This window comes from Macaca nemestrina, chromosome 2 (assembly GCF_043159975.1).
Source record: "Macaca nemestrina isolate mMacNem1 chromosome 2, mMacNem.hap1, whole genome shotgun sequence".
NCBI classification, from domain to species: Eukaryota; Metazoa; Chordata; class Mammalia; order Primates; family Cercopithecidae; genus Macaca; species Macaca nemestrina.
In genome coordinates this window covers 171150536-171162262 of record NC_092126.1, presented here as the reverse complement: position 1 = coordinate 171162262, position 11727 = coordinate 171150536, and the positions used below count along the sequence as shown (strand labels likewise).

General features: G+C 34.3%; 1 protein-coding gene across 2 annotated transcripts in view; it reads right to left on the bottom strand.

The window, feature by feature from the left end:
• Positions 1 to 1029: 1029 nt before the first annotated feature.
• LOC105470399 (autophagy related 3) overlaps positions 1030 to 11727 on the bottom strand; it is a 28981-nt gene continuing 18283 nt past the window's right edge. For both annotated transcript variants that reach the window (XM_011722359.3, XM_011722360.3), the window contains 6 exons: positions 10641 to 10722; positions 6976 to 7010; positions 6568 to 6723; positions 5350 to 5477; positions 3116 to 3184; positions 1030 to 1301 (listed from right to left, as the gene is read on the bottom strand). In XM_011722359.3, the coding sequence (XP_011720661.3) occupies positions 1220 to 1301; positions 3116 to 3184; positions 5350 to 5477; positions 6568 to 6723; positions 6976 to 7010; positions 10641 to 10722 (552 nt within the window). In that variant the 3' untranslated portion in view covers positions 1030 to 1219. The remainder of the gene's footprint in view (positions 1302 to 3115; positions 3185 to 5349; positions 5478 to 6567; positions 6724 to 6975; positions 7011 to 10640; positions 10723 to 11727) is intronic.

The window sequence follows — 11727 nt, the reverse complement described above, 5'->3', positions numbered from 1 at the left end:
ATTTGTGCCACCTAGTGGTGACTGAGATAAATATGACTACTTAACAACAAAAGAATTGAGGGATTGAAGATGCCTATACTTTTGACAAATAAAACTTAACTGGGAGAAAAATGCTGACAATGTGATAACATTTAATATTTGAGATCATGTAAATGAAAGATACTGAAAAAAAAATTCCAGTAAAATCGGTTTAAAAGATCAATTTAAGAAAGGAGAGCAGTTTTCTGTCTACATGAGCAAGCAGAATATTTTGAAGTATGAGGATGACGTCCATGTTTATCATCTCCGTATTATACCGTATCAAACACCACAATACCTCCAAGTCATTAACTTCATTATGGAGATTTTCTTGTAATACAATAATTGATTGGAAAAGGGAGGAAAAGAAAGAAAGCAAGGAGGATATTCTTAAATGATGAGGAGAAAATAAAACAAAACTATGGACAAGATTAGCCATTCCACTTTGTGCAGACTACTGAAAGAACAAAGATGAGGCATGTAGTGGTATAAAGAGAACAAAGGGCTTAGGTTTTCCTCCTTGGCTTTCAGTATGTATCCTAGAGCAGAATACTTGCCTTTCTAAACTCCTATACCTAGATCTATAAGGTGATATGACAGAATAAACTTATTATCCCTTTAAATTCTAGTATTCTACCAGGCAATCACAATAGAAGAAATATTCCCGAATCCTTAATAAAAAATAATTTTGGTGCTATGAACTTAATACAACAATTGGGAAACATGTAAGTAATAGTACTTAAGAGTTCATGGCAAACAGTAAGCGCATCATAAATATTAACTATCAGCAGACAGGAAAAGGTAAGAGAAAACAAAAGGAACAAAGAAAAGAAGACAGTCTAGCACACAGTGTTTTCTAATCCTAGTTTTGAGACTTATACATTTAATACCTTCCTCATAAATGTGAACCAAAAATAATCTGTCATCATTCTATATGAGACAGATGTCTTCACTTATTGTTATTTAGGGGAAATCAAATCATAACCTTTTAATAAGAAGCAAGAAAAACTGTCTCTTTACACTGATTTTTATTAAACAAATAAGGCTGGTAGCGGAACATATTTTTATTTAATGCATAAACATATAAGTCCCTTTATTAGAGAAACTGTATATATTGATGAATATGGTCAATGGTCACATCTATGGGTTAATTCTTTAAAAATCAGAACCAGTAATTAGGATAGATATTATGCTCTCTTCACTACATTGTGAAATGCCTTGTGTAGTCATATTCTATTGTTGGAATGACAGCTTGTACAAATTTCAAGAAAATAAGAAGATACCTAAAGGTTTAGTTAAGGAAAATAAGATTTGTAAACAGTTCTATGTTTTAAGCCCATGTTGTAATTATCCATTTTATTAAGCCATTAATTTCTCAAAAAAAATCAAAAACCCTTAAATTAAGTCTATTAAAGAATTCAACTATGCAAATTTGTGTCTATTTAACATGAGGCTCTTTAAAGTTACCTGACCACTCATTCTAATATTGAATTTGAAGCTTCTTAATGAGTAGGTGTTCATATAAGCACAATTACTTTGATATAAAAATAAAGGGACAAAGCTATACCTGTTTAATCGAGTACAAAATGTACTCATTTACTAGACCCCTTTAAGTTTGCTAGAGTTATGTCAGAAAATAAGGCAGAATAGACTATAAAAGTACTGTAGCAAAAGAGAAAAAACTTAAATGAAAACCCTATATAGTAGACTGATTCTAGGTTACTGTATGTATTTGTCACACTGCTTTACTGGACTGTCTTTAATTAAATTCTGAAATTTTTTTATGTTCATTGCACTTAAAAACGTTAAGAGCTTACTTTTCGGCCGGGCGCGGTGGCTCAAGCCTGTAATCCCAGCACTTTGGGAGGCCGAGGCGGGTGGATCACGAGGTCAGGAGATCGAGACTATCCTGGCTAACATGGTGAAACCCCGTCTCTACTAAAAATACAAAAAACTAGCCGGGCGTGGTGGCGGGCGCCTGTAGTCTCAGCTACTTGGGAGGCTGAGGCAGGAGAATGGCGTGAACCCGGGAGGCGGAGCTTGCAGTGAGCCGAGATCACGCCACTGCACTCCAGCCTGGGAGACACAGCGACACTCCGTCTCAAAAAAAAAAAAAAAAAAAAAAAAAAAAAAAAAAAAAAAAAGAGCTTACTTTTCATTGGGGGAAACCAATTACTATTATGAATTATATATAGACAGTCTTCCCAGTTGCTTCCTAGTATCCAGCATAGAGATGTGCCAGTTAGGCATAATAGGACTTTAGGAGTAAATATGGTTTGGACTGGAAGTTTTAGGTTTGTTTCAATATCAAATCAGCTCATAGTTCTTCTTAGGGACACACTTTATTAGCAACGCCCCTCAGTCTGAGTCTCCATATCTAATCTAATACTTAGTAACAGAAACCACCACCGTGTCAACTATTAACCTAGCATGAAACTAATTCAAGCTATCTGGCATCTTAATCACTGATTTTGACTGTGTGATGAATCTATGCTATGCGTACAGGTACTTTAGGATCCAACAGTTTGCTTGGGCATTAACTTGAATTTATTACTTTTGTCAATCCAAGAAAACTGAGTAGGAAAACTATAGTAAGATACAAGAAAGGTGCTACTGTCTTGAGAAAAATGAACATACTATATTTTAAGAATATCTAAAGCACTTCATGTAGTACATTAATTACTTTTTAATTTACCTATTTGTTTAAGTTGAATTATTTGCTTCAGAGACACCTCCAATTGACACAACCTATAATTTTACTTTTACCTGATGGGAAAGTACATTTTTGGTAACAAGTTAAATTGGAAATATACCTAAGAAAAAGATACTCATGTTATTACTCTAAATTAGTAGTTACCTCTGTAACAAGGCTGAGCTACTGCTACACATGGGGACATGTTCTAATCAACTAAGCAAGGTGTAACTACCACAAAAAACATTTTCTAAATAAATTAAAGACTTCCACTAGGATTTTCAGATATGAGAAGTTAAAACAAGTTATAGGTACTATGTCATTAAGGTTACACTAAATTTCTCAAAAAAAAAAAAAAAATCCTAAAGCCATTTTGCCATTAATCCTACACACAGGGAAGGATACATATGAACTCCAAGTTCTCCCCCTCCTTCTGCAACAGTCTCAATGATTTTCTTCATCACCTCAGCATGCCTAGAAGCCAAAAAAAAAATTATTAATGTAGACCGATTAGACCAAAAGAGGAAAAACACATTTTCATTTGTAAAGAAATCGACCGTATTACTGTCAGTGAATTAATTTTTAATATAATAGTTACATTACAAACTTATCTCTCCCACCATTCCCCAATAACTATAAAGTATTTATTAAAATAGTTAAATTATAAAATATCTCCCCTCCACTTCCAAAACACAAGATTATAGATTGTTATGCCATGCAAATAGTTTTACCAGTGGAGGGCGTAATCTTAAAAAGCTATGGTAGTCACAGCAGGCACAATGGCATTAGTTAGTGTTCTGATAATTGGGACAGATAAGGAAGGCAGAAAACCAGGGAAGGGGAAATCATGCAGGAGAAAATGTGGAATGACAGCTGTTTGCTCTAAGAAACAAAAAAGAGTCATATCACGCAAATTACAAAAAAAAAAAAAAAAAGGCACATGGTGTCAGTTGGACAAAAAAGCAAAGAGGTATCTATAATCGTGTGATCTGGGCTGTTGATTTAGTTGAGAACAAGCCAAAATTGAGAGGGTTTAAGAAAAGCTAATTGGTCAGAGTTAAGAGGTTTGTATTTGTTTCTTTGTCCTAATGGGTATTCTAAAATTTATCCAATTCTATGTAAAAACAATTATTTTTGCTTATAAAAAGAAAGGTATTTATTTATATGAAGTTTCTATCCTATCTATACATCATGGCCAATTGGTATCTCTCCTGTGCTACAGAAAATAGTGGTATCAAAGTATCTAGGCACAAAAACTAAGAAAAAGACAATTTTTAAAGAAAGTCTTTTTAACATACCTTGGCTTAAATAATGCTGCTTCAGTTTTTACGACTACAACCTTCGATAGAGGCAGTTAACTTAGAATATGAGAGGGAATGTATCATTCCAGAGGATTTGAAGGCACAATCTGAGGCAGCCCATAGAACGGTCTAAAATATCCTTGAAGTTTTATTTTATAGGCACTCAGATTTTTTGAAATATTTGCATCCCATTCCACAATATAGTCATCTATTTTATTAAAATGTTTAACATAATTACCAGTTAAATTACTTTTCCCCCAAATGAGTAAATTTTACACCTCAGAAAGAAATATGCTTCAGTTTGATAAGCACCATCCTAAGACCTTAAACCATAAGAGGAATCAAGAGAATAATTCTAAAAACTGAAAACTTTTTAGATTACATAATTCAAAACTAAAGCTAATGGCTCCTAAATTATTTTTCATAGCCAGCAATTAAAGTTTCAGACATTAAAAAAATGAAAAAATGATCAAGGTCTCCCATGGGGTTAAAGTTTGAGAGTAAAGAGGTTGCAGAATACCAGAAGAAAATATTAAAGGTTGTTTTTAACTAGAGGGAAGAGAAAATGAAATGTTTCATCTAATTGGTCAACAGAATGAGTTTCACTGAAAAATACTGTTACTAGTATGTAACCAATATTCACCGAAAAAAACTTACTAGTATTTTCCAATCAACTGCAAAAGTTATCTATTAGAAATAACCAACCTAAAGAAATTAGCATGTAATAACTTTTTTTTTTAAAGAAAAATTTTGAACAAATCATGTATATAGGTTTAGCTTCACAGATTTGGTTCTGTGAAAAGCCACTGACACAAAGAAAATCCCAATATATAAACACACTTGACTTGCTAAGGCTGACGAACTCTCAACTGAAGAACATACATACATATATCTCCCTTCACTAATCAATAAAAGAAAGCAAATAGGTCACCTAAAAAAATCACAAGGTTAACTCTATGGTCTACATTCACAGAAAAGCAGTCACAACACAGCAAACCATATCTAAATGATGACTATTTCTGAGTCAAAAACAGAATCTTCCAAACTGTTCTGGGAGCTAAAAAGTGTAGTAAAATCACAAAGATCCATCTATTCTACAAACACCCACAGAGAACAAAAAAATTCTTAACGTATTAAACTTAAATTGGTGAGTTGTTTTTTTCCTTTTTCTTATATATGTAAGCACAAGAAAATTTCTAAGGAGGACAAGAGAGAATTTTACTTGTTTATTAAGAAAATTTTTTTCTGTTAGGGTTCTATGTTTCAAGATTCTCAAGTAACAAATCCATGAAATATACAATCACACCAAAAAATATATTTATCTCTACATATACATACCTGCATGGGTGAACTGAACACATAGGAGGTGGTGGCAGATGAGGGTGATTTTCAATGGTCACTGTTTTCTTCACATGATCTTGACTGATGTCTTCATACATGTGCTCAACTGTTAAAGGCTGCCGTTGCTGAAAGCATAAAAAATGCTGTGAAATTACTATTTAGGGCCGGATGCAGTGGCTCACTCCTGTAATCCCAGCACTTGGGAGGCTGAGGCGGGTAGAACACGAGGTCAGGAGATCAAGACCATCCTGGTCAACACGGTGAAACCCCGTCTCTACTAAAAATACAAAAAATTAGCAGGGCGTGGTGGCGGGGACCTGTGGTCCCAGCTACTTGTGAGGCTGAGGCAGGAGAATGGCGTGAACCTCAGAGGTGGAGCTTGCAGTAAGCTGAGATTGCGCCACTGCACTCCACCCTGGGCGACAGAGTGAGACTCCATCTCAAAAAAAAAAAAAAAAAAAAAATTTACTATTTAGAAACTTTCAGCCTAAATCTCAAGGTTTCTAATATATTTAGTTCTCCATCTCACGTCACTTGCAATTTAGAATTCTAGACTGTTTAGAATGATTTCCGGGAAATTTTACAATTTATTAATATCAAGGGAAGGACAGGAAGGAGTCATAGCCAAGCTCTGTGACAGCTACCCCCTAATGCAGAAAAAAAATCTCACAAAAAGACAAGTTTGTGGCTGTCAAAACATTTTATAGCTTTGTAACTCATCTTTTAGACTGATTTTATTTTCTTGTTTCCCATATATAGCCATAAGAATGACAGATTAAACAAGTTAATATCAATTATCCTTTAATTCAATTAAGCAGATGAGTTTTCTGTCTTAAGGGGAAAAATACATACATACAACAATCCACTTTCTTCACATGTGACAATGGTCATTCTCTAAATGCCTACATACCCAACTGATGTAATCCCAAACAAAATTTAAATTTCCCTCACATTTTGAAGGCATAAGCTTAGAGGTCAAGGAATACGTAACAGACTATTTCTGTTTATGTCTTAGCATTATTGTTGCTACACTGAATAATTTATAGTTCATTCAAAATAAGAAAGAATCAAGTTCAACATTAATCATAAAACTGTAAAATAAATGATTTCCAACATTTAAAACACTACAATAAATACCCATGGACCTAATGAAGAAGAAATTAAACCCAACAATTTAAAATATTGATATTAAAATATAATGCTTCTAATTTTTACCTCATCATAGCCAAACAACCATAATCGTGGAGTCTGGTAATATTTATCATAAGTGATGTAAAGGTCGTAAGTTCTGGTTTGCAAAATAGCATCTTCACCGCCAGCATCAGTTTTGGCTTTACAAGCTTCTACTATTTTGCTTGTATCTAGGGTAGCCTGGCACATAATAAAAGAGAAAAATTTACAACCATTAAATCAGTATGAATGTGACATTCTAGAAAACCTATTTTTTCCATTCTATATTTTGTTTTCTTAAGGGTAAATGAACTTGAACTCAAAGCTAAATTGTATATGCTATAATCAATATGAACAAATTAGAATTTCTTTGAAAGATCAATATATTAATAAGAACACGAATCCCCAAGTTCATTCATTAAAAATTAACTAAAGAAAACTCAATTTACAAACCTCATCTGTTTCCAACAATCCACTCTCTTCATATTCTGTTATAAAAAGCAACAAAAGATTAATCAAGTTCAAGAAAATTGCCTAAACCAATTTAAGTATTACTTCATAGTAGCATTCAAAAACTGGGATTTTGCTGTTGTTTTTAACAAAGATATTGAATAGATATAAGTGAGCTAATTTGATACTTCCAAAGGCAAAAGCCCAGAGAAAGTCAGCATGTTTAAGGCTTGACATAATAATGCTGTAGAGTCCTCAGTGGCTCCACAGTGTATACAAGGCTACTTCTATAACTGCATAAACATGTTCATTAAAGTCATCGGTGACCTCCTCTTTGCTGAATCCAGTGGTAAGTTCCCAGTTTTCATCTTAACTGACCTATCAGGAACACGTGGCATTTTTTAGTCCCTTCTCCTTGGAACATTTTCTTTTCTTGGCTTTTAAAATATGGCTTTCCTCCCACATCACTGACTGTTGCTTCACTATCTTCTAGGCTGGTTCCTCTTCATCACCTCTGCTTTAAAAGAACCATAAAATCAAACACTGCAGTAACCAAGGGCTCAGTTTCTGGACCTTGCCTCTCCTCTATCCACACTTACTTCTGTAACGATTTCATCCAGACTCAATGACTTTAAATATTGATGACTTTCAAATTTATTCCCTGTCTGCAGACTTGGATATTTGTTTATTTCACTTCTCCACTAGATAACTAATGAACACTGCAAATATCACATGTCTAAAACTGAGTTCCTGACTCCCTCTCCAAAGCTAATCACTCTTGATTTTTCCGCATCTCAGTTAATGGTATCTTTCTAGAAGCTCAGGTCAAAAACCTTGGAGTCACCCTTGACTACTCCGCTTGTCACATATGACATCCAATCCAGCAGCAAATCTCTTTGGCTCAACTCTCAAAATATTCCAGAATTCTACTGTTTCTCACCACTACCAATGTTATGACCCTAGCCCAAGCCACCATCTTTTCTTGCCTAGATTATCAAAACAGCCCCCTGCTGTCCCCTTCTCCCTTCAGTCTATTCTTACCACTGCACCGTGGTTCTGTTGAAATGTTAAATCATGTCGCTCCTCTACTTGAAAAGAAAAAACCCTCCAATGGCTTCTCTCACTCTGAGTTATGTCAAGACCTTATAGAACCTGGTCCCTGGTTACCTGAATCCACCCTTTACTACTCTCCCTTCTCTCCTATCTGGACATAAGCATACCTTACAGTATTTTACATAAGCCACACACATTCCCACCTCAGGACCTTTGCACTCTTCCCTCAGATACCTAGTTTCATTCACTTCCTTCCAGGCTTTATTTTAATGGTGTGTACTTTCAGTTAGGTTTTTCTTGACCAACTTATTTAAAAATTGCAACACTCATTCCCACCCCAAGATTCTCTAGCCCTTTCCTCCTTTATTTTTTCCTTAACAATTATAACTAATACAGTATATCTTTTGCTTATCTATTTTTTGTCTCCATTGATTAGAATATAAACTCCATGAGATCATGTCTACTGCTTTAGCTCCAACACTAAGGACAATACCTGATAAATACTGTACTGCCCAATAAATAATTTGTTCAATAAATGAAAATACGTTTATATTAGATACCATCAACATTATTGTTGAGCAAAATTACATATATAGCAATTCTTTAACTCTATCTAGGGGAAATATAATAAACATACTAAATGACTATCAGATATTTAAGGCAATCCCACAGCTTGTACTTTGAAAACAGTGCTTTAATCGAAGGGTTCTATGCCACCCCACCAACCCAACTTGGTCAACTATACCATTCAGAGACAGATGAAATTCAGAAATAATATTTGTGCAAGAAGGTGATGAGTTCAGTTTCTGACAACTATGAGACATCCAGGTGGAAATGAAACTGAAATAAATCTGAAGTTGAGAATATCTAGGCTAGAGGATTCGATATGGAAGTCCCTAGCATACAGATGGTATGTGAGGCTGCTGTGATCAATTCTGGTTACAAGTAATTCATTCAGATTTCCTTAAGGAATAGCAGTTTACTATGTAAATAAGGACAAGAATCTCACTGAAATTTAGGAACAGATATAGCTAGGTTTCATGGGGAATTGAAAGTAATTTTGAAAACAAACAGAAAGGTACTTTTTTGGTCCAGCAAGCATCACTTGCCATTATGGTGTTTCAACTCTACCTGGCACCATCTTCTACTTCTGCATGCTACAAAACACAATCTATCTCACTCTAAAGTCTATGTATTTTTGGGATTCAGCTGCCTTACAGCCTTCAATGCCTGCCCTTTTTTCATATCCTTTTCCTTTTTCCGACTTCTTACACATGCACCCTATTTACATATATAAATATATTCATATTTAAACTCTCACAAAGTATTGGATGTAATTTATACGCTATCTTTCTTGTTGCAGAAATTCTCATGCCAGACTACAGAATGCCATTACAGAAGAAAAAATCTGGCAGTACAGAGAGTAAGCAAGGAAAAAAAAAAAAGAAAGAAAGAAACCCATGAAACAGTAACATTTAATTGCTGAGGGAAAGAAAAGAATCATAGATTACTAGAAGAAAGAGTCCAGGAAAGAGGAAGAAAACCCAGTGTTATAGAAACCAAAGGAGGAAAAAAAAGAGGAAGATACGGTTAACAGAATCAATGCAGAAAAGGTAAGTGTAATAAAGATAAACTGGATTTAACAAAGAGGTCACCCTGGTGACAGCAATTTTTTCATCTACTTTTAAATATCTGAGGTTTCAAATGTATTGAAAAAGATTATCATGCTCATGAAATACAAAGCTTTGAATAACCATGTGCTAACAGACCCATACTTCTCTGATTTTAGTGGGTTTCTCTCTCTTGTAACAATGATTCATTAATGCAGTGATTCTCAACTGGCAACTCTAGAGGAGGACTTCTCAGAATCTTGGGAAACTGAGGGGATTCTGTGTAGTTCAAAAGGCCCCATTAGCCAGGCACAGTGGCCCACACCTGTAATCCCAGCACTTTGGGAGGCCAAGGTGGGTGGATCGTAAGGTAAAGAGATCAAGACCATCCTGGCCAATATGGTGAAACCCCGTCTCTATACTAAAAATACAAAAATTAGCTGAGTGTGGTGGCGTGCATCTGTAGTCTCAGTTACTCGGGAGGCTGAGGCAAGAGAATCACTTGAACCCAGGAGACGGAGGTTGCAGTGAGCCGAGATTGCGCCACTGCACTCCAGCCTGGTGACAGAGTGAGACTCCGTCTCAAAAAAAGAAAAAAAAAAGGCCCCATTGAAACTCACTATCTTCAGGTTTTAGTAGAAAGATGCTATCAAAGGGGGAAAAGAAAATACAAAATGCATAATAAGCAAACTTTGTTCTGCTCTGAAATAATTTGGTTAGGAATTAGTATCTTGCAGCTGTACCCAGTATTAAATATTTATGTCTAATAGTTATTCCAATAAAAATGTTGTTGTCCAAGACTATGTTCGGAGTAAAATAGAAGAGTCCAAGATCAAGGTAAGTTTTACACCAATGAAATTTTCATAAACTAAACATATATAAAATATACCCTAGGCTGCTATATGCTAAACTTACAACTCAATGAAGAATTCTCAATCCGCATAAATTACAAATATTCTAAATCAATATTCTAGTGGAATTGAAGCAAATCTAGAACAGGGATACCTTCCATATCTGCAGCTTCTCCTTCATCTTCCTCTTCTTCCTCTTCACATAGTGCTGAGCAATCTTGAAGTCTTATATTGTCCTTTGAAATTAATTACATTTAAATTCACTTAAATATATTCAATATTTAAACACTGAACACCCATGTGCTAGCACAGTGGTAACCACTGTGAAAATAAGAATGATAAGGCAGTTCTTCTCCACAAAAAACTTAAACTCCAATGGAGATAATGAATTCATACATCAATCATTAAAAGTAATGTGCTAACTGCTGTGACTGAAAGATAACAAAGGTTATTATGGGAGCAGTAAGAGTCATCTAAGATAACTATTTAAAAATAATCGCCAGTTGCACTTCCAATAAAACAGTATTTTTGGTCAATCAATTCATTAGTGTTAGAAAATCAGGTCAATATTATATTAACTTGTGCACTTATAATTTAAGGGGAAAAAGTGCATATATTTATAAATCAAATATATTATAAGCTAAAATATAAATCAAACACTATTACACTCTAATTTGTTAACAATATCCTAGCTGAATTAGGCAAGTTGTCGGACTTTACAATTATTAAAACGCACAAAATATCAGTTTAATTTCTTAACTATATTAGCTCTAGAGTGAAAGAACAATACTGACCAACAGGTTTAACATCTGGCTATTGTTTTCACAAAATTAATATTCTGAAAATCTGAAGTCAACATAATAAGTGGATAAATTGAACATTTAGTTTTACCTAGGTTACATTTTACTTAGGGGTGGTTTTATTTAACACTATATATTTAAAACTTAAATCATTCTTACACCCAAAATTGAAACCACAAAACCACTGTCAGTGTCTCAGTAATTATTATATGAGCTATTATCTAACAAATTAATCATTAAGAAAAATTTTCATCATATTGGTGATATTTATACTTGATAAAGTAGAATACAATAGAAATTGACAACCAAGATTAATACTTGCGTTTGGATGGCAAGTATTCTAAGTTATAAAAAAATTAAAGGTATTACCATAAGCCCATCCACGAAAATCACTATCTACACTACTCTGCCATTTATCATTCCCAAAGTCTGAAGCATACA